General features: G+C 45.4%; 1 protein-coding gene across 1 annotated transcript; it reads left to right on the top strand.

Moving 5' to 3' along the window:
- Window positions 1-9,282: 9,282 nt before the first annotated feature.
- Window positions 9,283-20,715, top strand: LOC107295406 (transmembrane protein 47). The gene is made up of 3 exons (XM_015824721.1): window positions 9,283-9,522; window positions 19,757-19,897; window positions 19,997-20,715. The coding sequence occupies exons 1-3, from the start codon at window positions 9,321-9,323 to the stop codon at window positions 20,176-20,178; spliced, it is 525 nt and encodes a 174-aa protein (XP_015680207.1). The 5' UTR covers window positions 9,283-9,320; the 3' UTR covers window positions 20,179-20,715.
- The last annotated feature ends 2,935 nt before the right edge of the window (window positions 20,716-23,650 follow it).

The raw sequence follows: 23,650 nt of genomic DNA on the forward strand, positions 1-23,650 counted from the left end.
GTTTTTAAGAAGAGACTGGACAGCCATTTGTCCGAAATGGTATAGGGTTTCCTGCCTGAGCAGGGGGTTGGACTAGATGACCTCCAAGGTCCCTTCCAACTTTTTATTATTATTATTATTATTATTATTATTATTATTATTATTATTATTATTATTATTATTATTATTATTATTATTATTATTATTATTATTATTATTAAGCAAATCCGGCCCTAACTGGGTTTCTATCTTGCCCTCATCTCCGTTTTAACTCACCAGATCAATGAGGCAACTTAAGCCCTGCCTGCCAGCTGAAGGTTTCCTTTCCTTGAGGTTATGATTCTACTATGGTCCTTATCTCCAGGGGATTGGTGTCCCTTTTATTTTTATCTTTTTATGTCTTTCCCTGATGCAGTTGTCAAGGAAGCAGCCTCAGCGAGAGATGGAGGAAGACAAGTGGCATTTGAGGGTGTTTTTCCATGGCTGTGAACTTGAAGGTGCGGCCGGCTGGGGGGTTAATCTGCCTGCAAAATTCAGCCAAAGCCTCAGCCAAGACTTCCTTCATAAAATGGCCCAAAAGTGACCAAACGTCGAAGGACAGAAGCTGCAGGGAGTCCTCAACGTACAACCGCAATTGAGCCCAAGCTATCTGTCGCTAAGTGAGACAGTTGCTACAAGTTTTCCCCATTTTGCCACCTTTCTTGCCACCATTAATAATAATAATAATGATAAAGTTGGAAGGGACCTTGGAGGTCATCTAGTCCAACCCCCTGCCCAGGCAGGAAACTCTATACCATTTCAGACAAATGGCTGTCCAGTTTCTTCTTAAAAACTTCCAGTGTTGGTGCATTCACCGCTTCTGGAGGCAGGTTGTTCCACTGGTTAGTTGTTCTAACTGTTAGGTGAATCGCTGCCGTTGTTACTAACAAGATTGTTAGGTGGATCTGGCGTGTCCCTTAGCTTTCCTTGTCAGGAGGGGATCACATGACCCCGGGACGCTGCGACCGTCATAAATATGAGTCAGTTGCCAAGCGTCTGGATTTTGTGATCACGGGGATGGGCACCAACGACCATCAGTGTGAAAAACGGTCATCGGCTTTTTTTCAGTGCCGTTGTAACTGTAAATCAACTGTTGTAAATCAAGGACTACCTGTATCGTAACATCCTCAGGTCCGGTTGAGGCTAGAAATCAGCTCGTCCAATTTACGCCAGACTCTTTATTAATATGCAGAAGCGCTCTTGAACCTATCGGGGGGGGGGGGGTAACTCCATTGCAGTGGTGTTACTATAAGTTACTGGCGATGCTGCAAAATGCAACAGAACAGGAGAAACAAGCCCACGATTCGTACATGTCCCATTTATTGCCAAGTTTATTTCACCAGGTTTTTCCCGAGCGAAATCTCTCTCTCCTCTCACCGGCTGGTGCCCCTTGCATGCGTCGACAAAAATGCAAACAATTGAATTTGCTATTCCTGCCTTTACTGGAACAATCAGTCCTGGAGGCACCTTTTTTTGTTTTTTTGGGCCAACAAGTTGTTCCGTTAGCATAACTAGAAGAGGAACTCTTTTTTTTTTTTCCCCACACGTGCCATTGGCATCGGCTAGCAGGGTCCGAGCGGCTTTTGAAATTCCATTTGTTTCCTCGGCCTTCCTGGATACTGTTTACAGCAGGCTTGCTGAGTTCATGGCCCCCTGGCAGCTGCCCGGCCTATTTATAAATTCCCGGGGAGGTGGAGGGAAATGTGATTCACGAGCATAAAGCACCAGGCTGCACAAAAGAGTGCATTCCTTCCTCGTGATACAAAGCTTAGCTTACACCTGTCATTTCTGAACATTAGAGGGGGTGGGGACCGCGAGAGCCACAGGATCAGTGGACCCTTTATTAATCGCCTCTTGCTGTTTGGCCCTTTAAAAAAAAAAGTTTTTTAAACTTTGAAAGTTTCAATCAAGTTGTCCTCCACAGAAAAAAAACGAGCTATCAAGAGTCCTGATGATAATATGAGCTTTGTAAAAAAGTCCACCCATTTGTCTTCCTTTTAATTAGTGCATCTCTTTTTTCTGGAATGGATGCAGTTTGAAAGCATAACTATATCCCTCCCCCCCTTTTTTTAACCACTTTACAATTCAGTTACCTAAATTGCCATCCAATGTTTCTAGCTTAGGCTTAGACATAAGCCTAAAACTGAAAATCGGGCTTGTCAGATCCTATATTTTTTCTATCCTGCTCTATGGAGTAGAGAGCTGGTCTCTGACAGAAGGCCTCCTGAAGAGACTAGAAGCATTTGAAATGTGGATTTACAGGCAGCTGTTATGTAGAAGCTGGGTTGACAAGATCAGAAATGAGGAGGTGATAAGCTGCCTGGGAAAGCCCAGGGAAATCATCAAAACAATTAAAAAACGAAAATTAGAATATTTCAGACATGTGATGCGACACCCAGAAAAATACGGCATACTCCATTTAATCCTCCAGGGAAAGATGGAAGGCAAACGAGGTCCAGGCAGAAGAAGAACATCGTGGCTTCAAAATCTAAGGGACCGGTTTGGACAAAACTCAGCAGCACTTTTTCGTGCGGCTGCTGATAAAAACAGGATCACCAACATGATCGCCAACGTCCGATAACGGATATAGCACAAGAAGGAGAAGAAGTTTCTAGTTTGGGATGTAATGGTTTTCCAAGAAAGGAGAAGTGTTATTGTGCGTTTGGGAAAGTGATCCAGCTCATTCTGCAATATTTGAGTCTTGACTATCTGGGCTAAAGTCCTGTTGGAAGGGGTCCCCTTGCTCCGGGAAGATTATTCAGTCTTATTCTGTCCTGCTCTTTTGCATTCAGGTCATGTCTTCTGCGGGTAAACTCTTCATCCCCAGTAGACAACAGAAGAATGTAACAACAGGGGAGCTGGATTAGACCACGGACCAAAAAGTTCCCACAGCAGCCAACCAGATGGTGGTTTCAAATCGCCCTGTGTTTATTTTGTACACAATTTAATTTTAATTGCAGCATTACAGCCTGCCCGGTACATTTTTGTTGTCCTTTTTTAACCTCTTCTGTTTTTTGTCATTTTTAGTGGCCTCCCATTCCCACGACATCTTAATGTCAAAATAAACGCGCTACGGCCGACTTGTTTGTTTAAAGCCTTTACGCTCTACCCTTATATTAATCCGTTTATTCCTTTGAAGCCTTTGTACGCCACCCTTTCGTTCACTTGTTTTAAAGCACTTCTCTGCCACTTCTTTACATTAATTTATTCCTGGATTGAAAAAACCCTCTCTCTTCCACCTCTTTACATTGATTCCTTTGTTGTTGTTGTTTTGTTTGTTTGTTTTTCCCATAAAATTTTTATTATTTTTAATTGAACAACAAGTACAAATGATGCATCTACATACACCAGCAAGAAGTACTCAAAACATTTTCAGATACGCTCGGCAGTCCCCGCCTTGCCTCCATCCTCATCCACTTTCCTCTCCTTCCTCCCCCTAAACCCACAACCTCTCCTCCTTCCTTCTTGCCACCTCCTACATCCCCTCTGCCTTCTTAACCACCTCATCGAGTGCAGATTGGGGTACTAGCCGAGCATATCCTCTTATTAATACAATTCCATTATAAACCTATAATAATTAAATACATCAATTTATAATTTCCCCTTAGCATTGATTCCTTTGTTTATTTAAGTCACTTCTCTTCCACCTCTTCGCTCCCCGTTCGTTCCGTTTAAAGCAGTTCTATTCCACCTTCCCCTGGGGAAACTCCAGAAAACGCACCCCAGTCTCTCTGCTCAACAACAGCCCTTTGAGGTAGGCTGGGCAGAGAAAGGGAGGGAGGAAAGGGAGCTGGCCCCAAACCACCCAGAGAGTTCCAAGATCAACTGGAACCTTAAACCCTCGATCTAACTGGGTCCAGTCACTCCAACGTCCACGATTGCCAAGCCAAGGAACCCTCTTGTGCCCGGGGCAGGCTTCCCCTACTTGGCTGGCACGAAGAAATAAATCTAGAAATCCTAAATAAAGAGAGACAGAGACACAACAGGTCACGTCGAGGGAGACCCTCCCTCTTGGCTGAAAGCCCAGGCAGGGTGGGGGAGGGCGCAGGGCCGTCTACCTCTCCGTGCTGGCCTCCGACGCTGGTCCAGATTTTTGCCCACCCCCTTCCCCAGCTCTAAAGCCAACCCCAGCCGGCGGCGGGTCTCCCCAGTCCGGCTCGGGGGTCTCTAGGATCCGACGGCCGTCCTCCAAGGGGCTGGAAGGGGCGGACCCCGGGGCGGGCGGGACCCTCGCCTCGCCCGTCCCTTTGGCCAACTTCGCCGCTGGAGCCGCGCAAGGCGAGGCGCNGTTTTATGGGCCCTGACGAGAAACAAAAATGAGTTTATAACATCTGAATTGGTGCATTGGTAGTTACTTGCTGGGCTTAGTGTTGGCCATTACACAAATGCTGCGATTCTGAAAAATGCATGGAGATTGACCAGGTTTCAGAGAATGCCAAACATGGGGACCAGGAATCAGCAGAAGGCCGCCTGTGTCTTTTCTTTTTGTCGCTTGCCTTCAGACTGAGAATCTTAGATGTCTCCCTCTGCCCTTTTGGCAGTAGCATTCTCTTCTCCCATTTCATCCCTCAACCTGCTGGTGCTGCAGAATGCTCAGCCTTGAAATCCCCTCCCCAGTGGTCCAAGCAACTGCTTTCATCTTGCTCCCCCCCCCCCCCCATGGCTCCCCTCTTGATGAGGATCAGAGCCTGGCCTTGAAGAACTGAAGTATCTCGAAAGAGCGGCTGCAGCTGCAAATTATTCTCTTAACAAAGCAGTTGTGTTGTGCGGGAGCCCCTATCAGCCATTATCCTAGACAAAGATGATTAGGGGACTGGAGGCTAAAGCATATAAGGAACGGTTGCTGGAATTGGGTATGTCCAGTTTAACGAAGAGAAGGACGAGGGGGGACAGGATAGCAGCGTTCCACTATCTCAGGGGCTGCCCCAAAGAAGAGGGAGTCAAGCTATTCTCCAAGGTGCCTGAAGGCAGGACAAGAAGCAACAGATGGAAACTAATCAAGGAGAAAAGCAACCTGGAACTAAGGAGAAACTTCCTGACAGTTAGAACAATCAACCAGTGGAACTACCTGCCTCCAGAAGCGGTGAATGCTCCAACACTGGAAGTTTTTAAGAAGAGACTGGACAGCCATTTGTCCGAAATAGTATAGGGTTTCCTGCCTGAGCAGGGGGTTGGACTAGATGACCTCCAAGGTCCCTTCCAACTTTATATTATTATTATTATTATCATCATCATCATTATTATTATTATTATAAAGCAAATCCGGCCCTAACTGGATTTCCATCTTGCCCTCATCTCTGTTTTAACTCACCAGATCAATGAGGCAACTTGAGCCCTGCCTGCCAGCTGAAGGTTTCCTTTCCTTGAGGTTATGATTCTACTACGGTCCTTATCTCCAGGGGATTGGTGTCACTTTTATTTTATTTTATTTTTTGTCTTTCCCTGATGCAGTTGTCAAGGAAGCAGCCTCAGCGAGAGATGGAGGAAGACAAGTGGCATTTGAGGGTGTTTTTCCATGGCTGTGAACTTGAAGGTGCGGCCGGCTGGGGGTTAATCTGCCTGCAGAATTCATAAAATTCATAAAATGGCACAAAATTGACCAAATGTCGAAGAACAGAAGCTGCATTTTGTTCCCAGCTATGCAGGGAGTCCTCAACGTACAACCGCAATTGAGCCCAAGCTATCTGTCGCTAAGTGAGACAGTTGCTACGAGTGTCCCCCGTTTTGCAACCTTCCTTGCCACCATTGTTAGGTGAATCACTGCAGTTGTTACTAACAAGATTGTTAAGTGAAGCTGGCTTGCCCTTTTGCTTTCCTTGTCAGATGGGGATCACATGACCCCGGGACGCTGCGACCGTCATAAATATGAGTCAGTTGCCAAGCGTCTGGATTTTGTGATCGCGGGGATGAGCACCAACGGCCATCAGTGTGAAAAACAGTCATCGGTGGCTTTTTTTCAGTGCCATTGTAACTTTAAGTGAACTGTTGTAAATCGAGGACTACCTGTATCATAACATCCTCAGGTCCGGTTGAGGCTAGAAATCAGCTCGTCCAATTTACGCCAGACTCTTTATTAATATGCAGAAGCGCTCTTGAACCTATCTGGGGGGGGTTGGTGTAACTCCATTGCAGTGGTGTTACTATAAGTTACTGGCGATGCTGCAAAATGCAACAGAACAGGAGAAACAAGCCCACGATTCGTACATGTCCCATTTATTGCCAAGTTTATTTCACCAGGTTTTTCCCGAGCGAAATCTCTCTCTCCTCTCACCGGCTGGTGCCCCTTGCATGCGTCGACAAAAATGCAAACAATTGAATTTGCTATTCCTGCCTTTACTGGAACAATCGGTCCTGGAGGCACCTTTTTTGTATTTTTGGGCCAACAAGTTGTTCCGTTAGCATAACTAGAAGAGGAACTCTTTTTTTTTTTTCCCCCACACGTGCCATTGGCATCGGCTAGCAGGGTCCGAGTGGCTTTTGAAATTCCATTTGTTTCCTCGGCCTTCCTGGATACTGTTTACAGCAGGCTTGCTGAGTTCACGGCCCCCTGGCAGCTGCCCGGCCTATTTATAAACTCCCGGGGAGGTGGAGGGAAATGTGATTCACGAGCATAAAGCACCAGGCTGCACAAAAGAGTGCATTCCTTCCTCGTGATACAAAGCTTAGCTTACACCTGTCATTTCTGAACATTAGAGGGGGTGGGGGCCGCGAGAGCCGCAGGATCAGTGGGCCCTTTATTAATCGCCTCTTGCTGTTTGGTCCCCCTTTTTTAAAAAAGTTTTTAAAACTTTGAAAGTTTCAATCAGGTTGTCATCCACAGAAAAAACGAGCTATCAAGAGTCCTAACGAATACGATAATACGAACTTTGTAAAAAGATCCACACGTTTGTCTTCCTTTTAATTAGTGCATCTCTTTTTTCTGGAATGGATGCAGTTTGAAAGCATAACTATATCCCTCCCCCCCCTTTTTTAACCACTTTACAATTCAGTTACCTAAATTGCCATCCAATGTTTCTAGCTTAGGCTTAGACATAAGCCTAAAACTGAAAATCGGGCTTGTCAGATCCTATATTTTTTCTATCCTGCTCTATGGAGTAGAGAGCTGGTCTCTGACAGAAGGCCTCCTGAAGAGACTAGAAGCATTTGAAATGTGGATTTACAGGCAGCTGTTATGTAGAAGCTGGGTTGACAAGATCAGAAATGAGGAGGTGATAAGCTGCCTGGGAAAGCCCAGGGAAATCATCAAAATAATTAAAAAATGAAAGTTAGAATATTTCGGACGTGTGATGCGACACCCAGAAAAATACGGCATACTTCATTTAATCCTCCAGGGAAAGATGGAAGGCCAACAAGGTCCAGGCAGAAGAAGAACATCGTGGCTTCAAAATCTAAGGGACTGGTTTGGACAAAACTCAGCAGCACTTTTTCGTGCGGCTGCTGATAAAAACAGGATCGCCAACATGATCGCCAACGTCCGATAACGGATATGGCACAAGACGAAGAAGTTTCTAGCTTGGGATGTAATGGTTTTCCAAGAAAGGAGAAGTGTTATTGTGCGTTTGGGAAAGTGATCCAGCTCATTCTGCAATATTTGAGTCTTGACTATCTGGGCTAAAGTCCTGTTGGAAGGGGTCCCCTTGCTCCGGGAAGATTATTCAGTTTTATTCTGTCCTGCTCTTTTGCATGCAGATCATGTCTTCTGCGGGGAAACTCTTCATCCCCAGTAGACAACAGAAGAATGTAACAACAGGGGAGCTGGATTAGACCACGGACCAAAAAGTTCCCACAGCAGCCAACCAGATGGTGGTTTCAAATCGCCCTGTGTTTATTTTGTACACAATTTAATTTTAATTGCAGCACTACAGCCTGCCCGGTACATTTTTGTTGTCCTTTTTTAACCTCTTCTGTTTTTTTGTCATTTTTAGTGGCCTCCCATTCCCACGACATCTTAATGTCAAAATAAACGCGCTAAGGCCGACTTGTTTGTTTAAAGCCTTTACGCTCTACCCTTATATTAATCCGTTTATTCCTTTGAAGCCTTTGTATTCCACCCTTTCGTTCACTTGTTTAAAAGCACTTCTCTGCCACTTCTTTACATTAATTTATTCCTGGATTGAAAAAAACGCTCTCTCTTCCACCTCTTTACATTTATTCCTTTGTTTATTTCAGTCACTTCTCTTCCACCTCTTCGCTCCCCGTTCGTTCCGTTTAAGGCAGTTCTATTCCACCTTCCCCTGGGGAAACTCCAGAAAGCGCACCCCAGTCCCTCTGCTCAACAACAGCCCTTTAATGAAGAGAAGGACGAGGGGGGACATGATAGCAGTGTTCCAATATCTCAGGGGCTGCCACAAAGAAGAGGGAGTCAAGCTATTTTCCAAGGCACCTGAGGGCAGGACAAGAAGCAACGGGTGGAAACTAACCAAAGAGAGAAGCAACCTGGAACTAAGGAGAAACTTCCTGACAGTTAGAACAATTAACCAGTGGAACAACCTGCCTCCAGAAGCGGTGAATGCTCCAACACTGGAAGTTTTTAAGCAGAGACTGGACAGCCATTTGTCCGAAATGGTATAGGGTTTCCTGCCTGAGCAGGGGGTTGGACTAGATGACCTCCAGGGTCCCTTCCAACTTTATTATTATTATTATTATTATTATTATTATTATTATTATTATTATTATTATTATTATTATTATTATAGGTAGGCTGGGCAGAGAAAGGGAGGGAGGAAAGGGAGCTGGCCCCAAACCACCCAGAGAGTTCCAGGATCAACCGGAGCCTTAAACCCTCGATCTAACTGGGTCCAGTCACTCCAACGTCCACGATTGCCAAGCCAAGGAACCCTCTTGTGCCCGGGGCAGGCTTCCCCTACTTGGCTGGCACGAAGAAATAAATCTAGAAATCCTAAATAAAGAGAGACAGAGACACAACAGGGTCACGTCGAGGGAGACCCTCCCTCTTGGCTGAAAGCCCAGGCAGGGTGGGGGAGGGCGCAGGGCCGTCTGCCTCTCCGTGCTGGCCTCCGACGCTCGTCCCGATTTTTGCCCACCCCCTTCCCCAGCTCTAAAGCCAACCCCAGCCGGCGGCGGGTCTCCCCAGTCCGGCTCGGGGGTCTCTAGGATCCGACGGCCGTCCTCCAAGGGGCTGGAAGGGGCGGACCCCGGGGCGGGCGGGACCCTCGCCTCGCCCGTCCCTTTGGCCAACTTCGCCGCTGGAGCCGCGCAAGGCGAGGCGCTTCTCGGCTTCTCTCCGTCGGTTCTTCTCCCTCTTTCTTACCCCGCGGCTGTCGGGGGAGGCTCCGGCCAGGATGTCGGCGGCCGAGGAGGGCGGTTTGACGGTGCGCCCGTTCCAGCTGATCGCGCTGCTCTGCGCCTTCCTGGCGCTGGCTCTGGATGTGGCTGCGCTGCTGAGCCCGGCCTGGGTCACGTCGGAACGCTACTCGCTCTCCCTTTGGAAGGAGTGTCGGGAGCTCCTGGGCGGCTGGCAGTGCTTCTCCACCCTCGGAAGCGGTAAGCGGGGTCCGGGAACAACGCAGGAGGAGGTGGGGGGGGGAGGGAGATCGGGGCTGCCTGCTTGGAGAATGCGCGCACCCAAGCCCGGCTCGTCGGAAGCGCTCAGCTGCCTGCTTGGGTTGCTTTAAAAGGTTAGGCGCAGCCTGGATCGTGGGAAGCAGCGAAGCACGGCGTATGAAAAACCTCAGTTCATGGACGTTGATGGCTTTGTTATGGTCTTCCTTATTTTTCTAAGTATACAGGATACGGGTGCCTTTGAAAAGCCAGACTAGGATTTCATAAGCGATTCCTAAGCAATCGTTTGCTTAACCACAGCTTGATGACTTAAGCACAGTGGGTGAGGTTCACACACTGCCCCAGGTCATAAAACCACAAGCTTATAAACCACAATACCCAGATTCACCTGGCACACCAAGCCCTAAGCCAGGACAGCATGAGATGCTTTACAAGTATTCCTTGAATTGCAACCACAGTTGGGATTCACATGATGGTGTGAAGAATAGAATAGAATAGAATAGAATAGAATAGAATAGAATAGAATAGAATAGAATAGAATAGAATAGAAGAACAGGTAATAGAATAGAATAGAATAGAAACCAGAAGGCGGAATAGAATAGAATAGAATAGAATAGAATAGAATAGAATAGAATAGAATAGAATAGAAACCAGAAAGTAGAGTAGAGTAGAGTAGAGTAGAGTAGAGTAGAGTAGAGTAGAGTAGAGTAGAGTAGAGTAGAGTAGAATAGAATAACTTTATTGTCACTTTAAATTTACAGTACACTAATCGGCATACATTGAAATGATGGTTGTAAGTGCAAAGATTGGTTGTAAGTGACTTTTTTCACTGCCATAATAACTTTGAATGGTGGCTAAATGAATGGTTATAGGTCAAGAGCTACCTGTAGTTTGATCAGTGAATGATACTAAGGTCAGATCTATAGGTGCTGCACAATCTATCAATAAACACATAAAATGGCCATATTTTTGGAGTTCTGAGTGCTAAAGGGATATTTTATTCTTTGTGTGGAGTCAGTTCATCGCTGCTGATTCACTGATGTGTCACCCAACACATCTGGATAATCATGAGCTAGGCAAAATGGCCGTGCCGTTGCCTTCATGTGTAGTTTGCGGACGTCCTATGACTACAAGACACGAGATGCTGCTTGGGCTCTATATGTGACCCACCGAATTGTCCTTAGGGTCTTCTGCTTGTAGCTGAAAGGGAACTTTGCATATGGACATGGTTTACCCCTGTTTGTCAGGATGTGAACTAAATAAGGGAGAACATCCTTTACAACAGGGGTCTTCAAACCTGGCCCTTTTATGACGTGTGGACTTCAACTCCCAGAATTCCTCATCCAGGCACGCTGGTTGAAGAATTCTGGGAGTTGAAGTCCACACCTCATAAAAAGGCCAAGTTTGAAGACCCCTGCTTTACAACTTAGATAGAAGAAACAAGATTGATGGAGATGAATCTTTGGTCTTATCCAACAGGGCTTTTGGGATAAGGGCCTGGTTCTTAGTGCTTGTTAACCATAACCATACTTCCTGAGAGTTGCTGACTAACCATCATTCAGGGGCTATGGTTTCTCACCCCATGAAAGCAATGTGTAGAAGAGAGAGGGGAAATAACCCCACTGTTTTAAAAGTAGCATTCATTTGGAGCATTTTTTTTTTTTTAAAAAAAGCTGGTTCTTGGGTTATAAAGTCAATTAAAAGAAGACACTCCAAAAATAGCCTCTGTGGATTTTGGGGAAATTCAAGTGGTGCTTATTTGTTCCCTAGTTGTTCATCCTAAGTCAAAGGGACCTCAAGTGAAAAAGGGAAGCTCTGCCAAGAATGGAAATAATTCTTGCTTTACAAGCTGTTAAACAAACTTCTGTTGCAACTATTTCCAAGGATGGTAACTAGTGATTCTTGGAACGCCGAATGTTTCTTCTTCCCTGTCCCAGATGAACTGCTTATACATTAAAAAAAAACCAACAAATTCCAAGAAACTGGTGAGGACAGAAAGGCAAGGAAAACACAGCAGACATGTTTTGCCTCTCTGTTCTAAGGGTCTTCAAAGCCGCAGCTGTTCACCCCTCCTTATCCCCTCTGTTTAATCCCAGACAAGGGCGAACTTGGTTGGAGACATCCCAGTCATGGGTCGGTTTGCCTTTGTTTTCAGAGATTATTTGAACCCAGCAATTGTGGTTCCTAAGATGGGCTTTATAGCTTCGCAAGTTATGCAAACTCAAGCGATTGTGGCTAATTCAGGAAATATGCTTAAACTGTCACTTAGCTGCCTCAGGTCAGGAGAGAAAAGACTGGATCAAGATGACCGAATAAAACATCTAAAGAAGGGTTGAAGCCATCTGTCTCCATTTATAATTCACCCCTTCGAGGTCAATCCAACTGGGTGATAAATTTGTGAATTGTCCAAACAACCTTCAACGGTCTCCCTGTACAGCACATTGCAGTTATCTAGCTTTAGAAAGATACAATGATGATTACTGGAGGTAGACTTTTGGGAACAATGTGTATCTTTCCTCCAAAACCCTTTGCTCCTGTTGCTGCAACATTGTCCGTGAAGCTCAGGCAGATTCGGGAGTTGAGTCCTTCAAAGTTGAGGGTGAACTTTGAAATACACTACCTCGGTTGTGACCCAGTTTGTTCCGCATCGTCTTGTAACATCGAAGTGACTTTTAGGTGACCTTTGAAAAGCTAAGCAAGTTTCAGCTGGTGAGTTTGGGGGTGGGAGACCACGAGGAAGTGCCCCATCTGTAAGTCAGAAAGTTGGAAACACATCTCCGAAGGAGACAGCGGCGAGCCACATCCACGTTATTTTCAGGAAAACTACACGAACAGCTTGCCTCCAGAAGTTGTGGGCGCTCCATCACTGGAGGTTTTTAAGAGGAGACTGGAGAGCCACTTGTCTGGAATTCTATAGGGCTCCCTGCCTAAGTAGAGGGTTGGACTAGAACAGGGCTTTTCAACCAGTGGTACAGGTACCACCTGTGGTACATTGGTACCTGGCAGGTGGTACGTGACCATCCTAGAAAAGTGGTAGTGGGGGAGGGGAATGAGATGAACCAGTGGCAGCACTGCACAAGCCTGAGTGAGAGACGGCTGGAGCTGCCGAGCTGTCAGGGCTCAACGGAAGCGCCAGGATCAGTGCCGCTTTCCAGCTGATTGGCGCTTCTTCAGGGCTCAGTGGAAGCGCCAGGATCAGCGCCGGGCTCCAGCTGGAACCCGGCGCTGATCCTGGTGCTTCCACTGAGCCCAGAAGAAGCGCCGATCAGCTGGAATGTTGCAGCATCCCCAGGGTCTTGTGATTTACATTCAGATGCTTGGCAACCGATTCATATTTATGACGGTCACAGTGTCCCAGGGTCATGTGAAGTGACCAAAACCTGCTGCAACCACCCAGCAGACGGGGGGAATGAAAACCAAACACCCCCCCACCCCACCCCCACTGCCAATCCCCAACAGAAATGTTCACAACAATGAAAACCTCGGACAGGAGGAAGAGTGCCGCCGGATGGGCAGGCAGGTGTCTTGCTCGGCTGTGGCTTGGGGGGCACTTTTTTCAGTGCCATTGTAACTTCAAGCAGTCACTAAGCGAACTGTTGTAAGTCGAGGACTACCTGTACTTTATCACTTTTTTCCCTTTTTTTTTTTTTTTTTGGTCATCAAGTTTTTGACACCTTGCTAGGCAACTGGTGGTACTCGGATGTTGCCATATCCTAAAAGTGGTACAATGGGTGAAACGGTTGAAAAGCCCTGGACTAGAAGACCTCCGAGGCCCCCTCCAACTCCGTTATTCTGCCTGAATGTATGCGAGAGTCAAGCTTGACTCAGAGAGCGTTTGCTCCAACTAACATGCTCTTGTTTACTCTAATCCCTCACTACAAGATGTCGGTCTCCATAACAACTCTCCAGTGCAAGTTTGTATAATAAAAGCTCGAGCCAAAACCCACAGGCAAACATCTTGAACAAGAGGACAAGGGTTGGCATTCCCTGTCTATAAATTCGGCTTTCTTGGAAAAAAACCAGGAGACACGGGGTCCAAGTCGGAGGGACAGCTCTAGGAGCCTGCTGCAAAGTTTTGTTTTTCTTTCTCTGCCCCAGTCCAAGCGTGCAAATTTGAACAGTGGGGCGGAGGTCAGTGTGCCCATTTGTCTTGCATTTCAGGCCGGCTGTTGTTTAGGCTTGCGATGGGGAGCAGCAGATGTGTAGATTGGCTACGCTGCCCCCCATCCCCACCCCGTGCTTAAACTGGTGATTTATCTGCAGTTCGTTGGCTTCTCAAATCTTCTGCTATCTCCTCTGATGTTGGCAGTGAAGCACAGAAGACTTCGCATTTAAAGAAGGCAACAGCCGTTAGATAATGTTTCTCTTGGGGGTCCTTGGTGCTCCCTGAGTTGCTGGCTTGTTTCCTTGCGGACGTTTCATTACCCAACTAGTTAACATCATCAGTGCTAGAAAGGAATGAGGCTTGCATGGAGGAGGAGGAGGAGGAGGAGGAGGACTGTGGGTTCCTCGGTGCTCCCGGAACTGAGTTATTTCCTTGCGGACATTTCATTACCCAACTAGTTAACATCATCAGTGCTGGAAAGGAATGAGGCTTGCATAGAGGAGGAGGAGGAGGAGGAGGAGGAGGAGGACTGTGGGTTCCTCGGTGCTCCCGGAACTGAGTTATTTCCTTGCGGACATTTCATTACCCAACTAGTTAACATCATCAGTGCTGGAAAGGAATGNGCTCCCTGAGCTGGCTTGTTTCCTTGCGGACATTTCATTACCCAACTAGTTAACATCATCAGTGCTAGAAAGGAATGAGGCTTGCATAGAGGAGGAGGAGGAGGAGGAGGAGGACTGTGGGTTCCTTGGTGCTCCCTGAGCTGGCTTGTTTCCTTGCGGACATTTCATTACCCAACTAGGTAACATCATCAGTGCTAGAAGGGAATGAGGCTTGCATGGAGGAGGAGGACTGTGGGTTCCTTGGCGCTGCCTAAGCTGAGTTGTTTCCTTGCAGACATTTCATTACCCAACTAGTTAACATCATCAGTGCTAGAAAGAAATGAGGCTTGCATAGAGGAGGAGGAGGAGGAGGAGGAGGAGGAGGAGGACGACGACGACGACGACGACGACGACGATGACGACGACTGTGGGTTCCTTGGTGCTCCCTGAGCTGGCTTGTTTCCTTGCGGACATTTCATTACCCAACTAGTTAACATCATCAGTGCTAGAAAGGAATGAGGCTTGTGAGGAGGAGGAGGAGGAGGAGGAGGACGACGACGACGACGACGACGACTGTGGGTTCCTTGGTGCTCCCTGAGCTGGCTTGTTTCCTTGCGGACGTTTCATTACCCAACTAGTTAACATCATCAGTGTTAGTAAGGAATGGGGTTTGCTTTCAGTTGATATTCTAATGGCTTGGCCTGTCAGTGTTGGCGAAAGTGATCTTGGAGGTTGTTTGGTCGGGCTGTTTACTGTTGGCTTGTTTGGCAGTTCCTTGATTGGGGTGTTGTTTACTTGGTCTGATGAAGGAGCCGCCAAACAAGCCAACATCATTGGTCTGATGAAGGAACTTTGCGTTAAAAGAAAATTTTACATGAGATTAAAAAAAAACTCAGAAGCGTAAAAAGAAAAGTAGAGAAAAGAAGAAAAGAGAAAAGAGAAAGAGAAAAGAAAACGAGAGAGAGAGAGAGAGAAAGCTAGTTAACGAAGTGACTTTGCAACAATTTGCAAACATAGAAATTACTGGTTCATCCTCCCATATAACATATGATGGTTCCCTTCTTTTCATAAACAGACCCTTTTTAATCCATAAATCCCCAAATCATCCGTTCGCTTTTTATCCATTTTCAGCAAAAAGTCCAGAAAGGGATCCAGTCTTTCATGAAAGTCACTTGTTCCAATTGGTGCTTTGAAAACCTTCTCTTTGAGAACGTGAAAGAGCAGGCAGAATGGTTTGAAAGAGGGGGGAAAAAAACCAAGGGACTGAAACAGGAAAGCCCATTGATAGTGAGGAATCGGAACGTGCAGTCTGCTCCTTCTTCCTTTATTTTATCGCCTTGAATTTAAAACCAACAGGAGGCAAAGCCAGATTGAGATGTGAATTTCTCCGTTGCCAGGCCCTTACAGGAAGCATCTGTTTAGACGAAGCCTTTTCCAGCCTGTCTAAACTGCCTCTCCTTTCAGACAAAAGAGTCCCTGTTCTTTCAATCCCTTGCAAGCCAGTGAGCAATTTTCTTCGTTTATTCCATAATTAGCAAGAGTGACCCTTCCTATAAATCTTGGGTTGGTTTGTGAGTGGTGTGTTCAGCCAGACATATGGTTGCTTGGCAGAGCCCCGAGACCACCATCTCCCCAGTTGAGAATAGAATAGAATAAATAGAATAACAGAGTTGGAAGGGACCTTGGAGGGCTTCTAGTCCAACCCCCTGCTTAGGCAGGAAACCCTATACCATTTCAGACAAATGGCTGTCCAGTCTCTTCTTAAAAACTTCCAATGTTGGAGTACCCACAACTTCTGGAGGCAGGTTGTTCCACTGGTTAATTGTTCTCACTCTCAGGAAATTTCTCCTTAGTTCTAAGTTGCTTCTCTCCTTGATTAGTTTCCATCCGTTGCTTCTTGTCCTGCCTTCAGGTGCTTTGGAGAATAGTTTGACTCCTCTTCTTTGGGGCAGCCCCTGAGATATTGGAAGACTGCTATCATGTCCCCCCTAGTCCTTCTCTTCATTAAATGAGACATACCCTATTCCAGCAACCATTCTTCATATGTTTTGGCCTCCAGTCCCCTAATCATCTTTGTTGCTCTTCTCTGCACTCTTTCTAGAATCTCAACATCTTTTTTACATCGTGGCGACCAAAACTGGATGCCGTATTCCAAGTGTGGCCTTACTAAGGCATTGTAAAGTGGTATTAATACTTCACGTGATCTTGATTCTATCCCTCTGTTAATGCAGCCCAGCACTGTGTTGGCTTTTTTGGCAGCAGCAGCACACTGCTGGCTCATATTTAAATGACTGTCCACTAGGACTCCGAGATCCCTCTCACTACTGTGAGAACAGAAGGAACAGAATTGTTAGTTTTGGGGAACTCAGAGGTTCCCTGGAACTTTTAACACTTAGTTTAAAAAGCAAAAGGTCCAGGTCTAAAAGTCCTGGGAATCTTTTCTTGCTAGAAATGCCAAAGGGAGCAAGCTCTCCAGGGCTGAATCTAAGGGCAGGTCATTTGGCCCTATTGGGACCAGGGTAGGATGGGGATGGAGGGAATTCCACATTAGCATCGCACAGCTGACAGCTGCTTCCAAATTCTAGAACCAGGTGTCCCGTTCAGACAAGCCTGGTTCTGATTTTACTGATTTCAAAAGTGGACATTAGGAAGTTGTGCTGGACAGAAAATTTGTAAACATGGTTAGATCTCTCCCCTCTCCTTCCTCCCTCCCTCCCTTCCTCCTCTTCCTTCCCTTCCCTTCTCCTCCTCTCCTCTATAATAATAATAATAATAATAATAATAATAATAATAATAATAATAATAATAATAATAATAATAAAGTTGGAAGGGACCTTGGAGGTCATTGAGTCCAACCCCCTGCTCAAGCAGGAAACCCTATACCATTTCGGACAAATGGCTGTCCAGTCTCTTCTTAAAAACTTCCAGTGTTGGAGCATTCACCGCTTCTGGAGGCAGGTTGTTCCACTGGTTAATTGTTCTTTCCCGAGCTTAAACTGTTTCTTGCATAACTTTAGCTTCAGTTAAAAGACTGATGATCAGAGCCACGAAATCAGTCCTTTTGTTACGAAATGCAACCATGAAAGGGACAGCAATTCCAGATGGTTCCATTGGTGCATCACACATGTTGATTTAGAATTGGTTCCCAGTCGGTGATACACTCGTTCTTCCTCTGAGGCTCCGTTTGGACTTTAGATTCATTTCCCACACTTTCTGCCTCTCCTTTGCCTGGATCGTCTAGCAAAGGAGATGCTTTTAAAGCTGGATGGACAACCTTACTGCCCTGCATTTGTTTATTTATTGATTTATATAGCCCACCCCCAGAGAATATTTTCAGCCACACCACAGAAGCCTCTGCAAGAGTCAGTGCTGCCATTCTAATCTGCAAAAAGAAAAAGAAAAAGAAAAAAAAATGCTGCTGGAAATAATTGTTTTACCGCTGAATTTCAGCAGCCCAGTTCTAGAAGGTTCTGGGAGTTTCACAAATAGGGCCAGAAAGCTCGTGTGATTGGCAGATATCCTACCCTCCTCGTTCTGCTTTATTGCTAACTAAATCTTTTTTTTTTTTTACAAATTTTATTGAATATACATTTTAAAAACAAAAATGGACATACTTCAACTTCCCTGACTTCACCAGTGCTATTAGTATTAGCTTATGTTACAGAAAGAAAAACAGAAACTTAAAATGTATTCTTTAACAGGACAAAGTATAACAAACTGTGCGTGTAACATCTGTAAAATTTTTGCTAAACCATCTTTCAATCGTCAGCAATTATATTTACATATCTTTCAGTTGTGCCCTAATGTCAGTACTAATAAGAAGTCCTTATAATATCAACTAATCAATCGATAATCGCCTCAGCGATCCTCCTTATCTCTAACCAATCGTACAAATTTTTTCAAATTTCATAATACTCTGTTTCAGTTTTATTTTTCATCTCTAGAGTTAACCTGTCCATTTCAGCGCAGGATAAAATTTTATTTATTATTTCTTCTTCCTCAGTGGGGGTTTCCTTTCCTTTCCATTTTTGAGCGTATGCCAATCTTGCTGCGGTTAAAATATGCAATAGTAAGTACAAAGATGCTTTGCTGAGTTTGTCATTAATAATCCCTAATAAGAAGATTTCTGGTTTTAAATCAATTTTTTCTAATAGTATTTCTTCCAGCCAATTTTTTATCCGATTCCAAAAATTGTGTGCCTTTGAACATTCCCACCACACGTGATAATAAGTCCCTGGAAGCCTTCTACATTTTCAGCATGTTGGTGAGGTTTTTTTTATCTATTTTTGCTAATTGCTAACTAAATCTTAATGCAGGTAGCTCTTGACTTACAACCACTTGTTGAGCGACGATTTGAAGTTACAACGGCACTGAAAAAAGTGACTTAGGACCGTTTTTTCACACTTAACGATTATTGCCCCAAAGGTACTTTTTCAGGAGGCAGCTGTACTTCCTTTGTTTTTCTTTAACGGTTCCTTCTCATCCAAGAAGTTTCTTCAGCTCTGACCATGGGATGGTGGGGAATGGAAGGATTTATTCTCCTTGCAGACAGCTGGTCATTTGCTTTCTTTGAGAGAGTCATTGAAGCCACTTGGTGGCATCACCTGAAACAACAGTTTTGTTTTGTTTTGTTTTGTTTTTAAAAAAGTAGCATTTGCTTTGAGCCCTTTCTTAAAGAAGAAGATATTTTTTTAAAAAATATGGGGGATGAAAAACTGAAATTATTTTTGGAGGTTCTGAATAGCTCAGTTTCAAGAAAGGTGGTGAACAGTTTGCTGGGATATAAAAGTAAAAAGCAAGAGAATGGTTTCTCTGGAGGCTAAAACATAGGAAGAACAGTTGCAATTGGTTATGTCTGGTTTAATGAAAAGAAGGGCTAGGGGTGACATGATAGCAGTGTTCCAATATTTGAGGGGTTGCCACAAAGAAGAGGGGTGTGTGTGTCAATCTATTTTCCAAAGCACCCGAAGGCAGGACAAGAAGCAACGGATGGAAACTAATCAACGAGAGAACCAAACTAGAACTAAGGAGAAATTTCCTGACAAGTGAGAACAACTAATCAGTGGAACGCCTTACCTCTAGAAGTTGTGGGTGCTCCAACACCGGAGGTTTTAAAGAAGAGATTGGGCAAACATGTTTCTGAAATGGTATAGGGCAGGGGTAGGCAACCTTGGCTCTTGTATGACTCGTGGACTTCAACTCCCAGAATTCCTGGCTCAGGAATTCTGGGAGTTGAAGTCCACGAGTCATACAAGAGCCAAGGTTGCCTACCCCTGGTATAGGGTCTCCTGCTTGACCAGAGTTTTGGACTAGAAGGCCTCCAAGGTCCCTTCCAACTCTGTTGTTCTGTTCTGTTATCTTCAGAATTAAAAAAACAAAAACAAGCAAACTGAAAGAACCCAATTCCCCCCCCCCCCCAAAAAAAAAAATAACATTTGCCTACTACGGTTACTGACTGTGACTTAAGTTTCTCCTTCATTTGGTTTTTCTTCTGCCTTTTCTTTTGCAGACTGGCAAATCACCGCTCTGGTGTTAATCCTGACAGCTGCCACCATCACCCTGCTGTCCTTCCTCATGTCTCTGATAGCCTTCTGCCTGGGGAACTATAAATACTATTATCGGATAGTGTCGATTCTCCTCTTTGCAGCAGGTATGTCTCCCCCTTCCCTAGCCACCTGCTTGGGTAAATATTGTGCCCTGGCCAGTGGTTTTAACAGAACTTGTTTCTCCTATTGTTCCGTTGCTCCAGTGGTTCTCCAGATCTGCGCCTTAGTTCTCTACCCCATCAAGTTCATCGACAGTAGCCCGTTGAGAAGCTACCATGAGTTCAACTGGGGATACGGCTTGGGTTGGGGTTCAGCCATCTTTATGCTGGGAGCAGCTATCCTTTACTGCCTACGCAACGATGCATATGAAGATGCTTACTACTAGGACAACTTGAAGGAAGGTCACTGTGTTATCAGATCTGGAAGGCCTGGTCAGTAAACAGAGAGCAACGGAAGGGGAAGGACGATGGGATTCATGGGAATTCTCGGCACACTCAATCTTTACGGATGGACCTGTTGGCCAGCCTCTTACCACCAAGAGGAGAAGACGTTGAAGGCCTTCAGTTGGACACACTTCCATCATCACCAGGACCCATCACTGCCAGCCAACCACGCTTCTCTCCGGCACAACCTGCTTAAGATCTTTCGTGTATTTTTTTTCTTTTTTAAAAAAAATATATTATTTTTTCCTTATTTTTATCTTCTGTGTATGAAAGGTCGTTCTTATTTTATTTATGAGAGGGCAGTTCCTACGGTGAAGAACAGCTTGGCTTAGCTTTTATTGAGTGAGATCTTGAACACAAAGAAGGGGAGTTGTCTGAATTGAAAGGGTTCTGTAAACGCACTGATGGATGCTAAATCCATTTGATACCAAGAAGCCCGAAACACAGAAAATATAAGAGTTTATGGACTGCTAATGAAATAAAACCATGGAAGAAACGAGATGGGTATCTTGCATACTTCTGTGTAATATGTGTGTGTATGCAATATTATATATATATTGCATCTCTCTATCTCTACCTCTACCTATCTATCCACCCACCCCATCATCTATCTATCTATCTACTTATCATCTATCTATCTATCTATCTATCTATCTATCTATCTATCTATCTATCTATCTATCTATCTATCTATCTATCTATCTATCATCCATCCATCTCCTCATCCTCTGTCTGTCTGTCTGTCTGTCTGTCTGTCTGTCTGTCTGTCTGTCTATCTATCTATCTATCTATCTATCTATCTATCTATCTATCTATCTATCTATCTATCTTAGTGTATAGTAATACACACACACACACAAGACTTTGGAGCAGGTCAAATCAGGAATCTCTACTTCAATGGTTCTTAAACTATGGGTAATTATCCCACAGAGGTAATTAGGGCATATTTTGGTGGTAATGGAGCAATTAAGGTGGGGTCCTTGGGTGTTTTCATGCAGACATTTCATTACCCAACCAGGTAACATCATCTGTGGTTGTTTTTCTACAGACCTTTCATTGCCCAACTAAGTAACATCATCCATGTATTGCACTGGGATCATGAAATGTATTGCACTTACGCAATTGGATCATGAAATTCCTGGAAGAAAACCACCAGGTTCAAAGAACACCAAGGATTCCGTAGCCTACACGTATTCTCGTCTGTTCGGGTGCACTTTATAATTGCTTGTTTCAGAGCCCTGCATCTAGTTTGGGACTGCCACTGACGATGCCTGTTGTGGGATTTTGTAGAGCAGCGGTTCTCAACCTGTGGGTCGCGACCCCATTTGGGGTCGATCGACCATTTCACGGGGGTCGCCAAGCAAGGCTGTCCGCCATTTTTTCCCCCTTTTCCGGCGGGTGCCTTACCTCCCTTGGGCTGGGCCAGCTGGTGGTCGGCCTGCTCCGTCTCTGCCGCTTGCCAGCTACGCCTCGGCCGGCGCAGGGGGCGGAACCACGCATGCACGGCGNGACCGGTTTAGTCCTCGACTTATGACCGGTTGGGGGTCGCGGCATTAAAAAGGTTGAAAACCACTGTTGCAGAGGTAATTAATTAAGTGGACCTTTGGGTCAAACAGCTTAAGAACCTCGCTTTCACTGTGCTGAGAAAACGGGGTAAATCTCTCTCTGTGTGTGTCTCACTGGGCAGCACTGTCAAACTGAGAATCCTGTCCATTTTCTTTCCTCTCCATGTTTCTGGCTGCAAATGTGCAACAATCACACCACACACACCGACACACCGACACACCATCATTCAGCTGGTAAAACAATGAACCACTCCGAACGCAGCAGCCCAGGGCCTTTTTCAAACATCTCTTTGTACATATCCATGCGTGTGTTTGTACTCCTTTGTGTGTGTGCGAGTCTTTGCAACGCGCTGACAAAAGAACGAACGTGTGGTGGTGTTTATATCCCATCCTCTCTACTGTTCTCCTCCGAGAGCAAGCTACTGACCCAAGAACATTGTAGGAGCCCCTGTGCCGGTTTCTGTTTGGGCTGTCATGTGCAGTGGTGCTAATCAGCAGACACTTTGGGACTCACAACTAGGTTGACACTAAGCAGATTGAGCAACTGGAGGCTAAAACATATGGAGAACGGTTACAGGAACTGGGCATGGCTAGTCTAGTGAAGAGAAGGACCAGGGGAGACATGATAGTAGCGTTCTAATATTTGAGGGGCTGTCACAGAGAGGAGGGGGTCAACCTATTTTCCAAAGCGTCTGAAGGCCAGACAAGGAATAACGGATGGAAAATGATCAGGGAGAGCTTCAACCTGGAAATAAGGAGAAATGTTCTGACAGTGGGAACCATCAACCAATGGAACAGCTTACCCTCAGAAGTTGTTGGTGCTTCATCACTGGAGGCTTTCGAGAAGAGACTGGACTGCCATCTGTCAGAAATGGTGTAGGGACTCCTGCTTGGGCAGGGGGTTGACCTAGATGACCTACAGGGTCCCTTCCAACTCTGTTATTCTATACAATCTCAGCAGGGTTGATTTGATCTATTTTGTTACGATAGAAGACAATTTGTGTCTAAAGCTGGGAACTCCGATCCATCCATCTCAAGTCTACTTTTGATTAATTGATTTGTATCCCACCTTTATTACTTTTTACAAATAACTCATAGTGGGGAACATATCCTTCCTCTTCCTATTTTCCCCATAACAACAACAACTCTGTGAGGGTGGGGGCTGGGCTGAGAAAGAGAGGGACTGGCCCAAATTCACCCAACTGACTTTCATGGCTCAGGTGGGACTAGAACTCACCGTCTCCAGCTTTCTACTGTGTGCCTTAACCACTAGACCAATGTTGTTGTTACTTGCAAAGTTGCATCTAACCCATCGCGACCCCATGGACAACGTTCCTCCAGGCCTTCCTGTCCTCTACCATCTTCTGGAGTCCATTGAAGCTCACACCTACTGCTTCAGTGACTCCATCCAGCCACCTCCTTTTCTGTCGTCCCCTTCTTCTCTTGCCCTCCATCTTTCCCAGCATTAGGCTCTTCTCCAGTGAGTCTTTCCTTCTCATTAGGTGGCCAAAGTACTTGAGTTTCAACTTCAGGATCTGGCCTTCTAAAGAGCAGTCAGGGTTGATCTCCTCTAGGACTGACCAGTTTGATCGCCTTGCAGTCCAGGGGACTCGCAGGAGTCTTATCCAGCACCATAGTTCAAAGGCCTCCATTCTTTGGCGCTCAGCCTTTCTTAGGGTCCAACTTTCTCAGCCATACAGTGCAACTGGGAAAACCATACTTTTGTTGGCAGAGTGACGTCTCTGAACTGCCTCTATAAAACACCTTACTGTAATTCTGTTGCTGCAGACAGGAGGCTTCCTGACCATTGCACCAGGATTCTGTAACAAAGGATGTGATTCTACCAAAG

The sequence above is a fragment of the Protobothrops mucrosquamatus genome, unplaced genomic scaffold, assembly GCF_001527695.2.
Source record: "Protobothrops mucrosquamatus isolate PMUCROS unplaced genomic scaffold, P.Mucros_1.0 scaffold2329, whole genome shotgun sequence".
Lineage (NCBI taxonomy): Eukaryota > Metazoa > Chordata > Lepidosauria > Squamata > Viperidae > Protobothrops > Protobothrops mucrosquamatus.

Coding starts and splice junctions, on each gene's coding strand:
- LOC107295406 (XM_015824721.1), top strand. CDS start 9,321: ATGTCGGCGGCCGAGGAGGGCGGTTTGACGGTGCGCCCGTTCCAGCTG. Junction 9,523..19,756: donor CTTCTCCACCCTCGGAAGCG/GTAAGCGGGGTC, acceptor TTTCTTTTGCAG/ACTGGCAAATCACCGCTCTG. Junction 19,898..19,996: donor GATTCTCCTCTTTGCAGCAG/GTATGTCTCCCC, acceptor CCGTTGCTCCAG/TGGTTCTCCAGATCTGCGCC.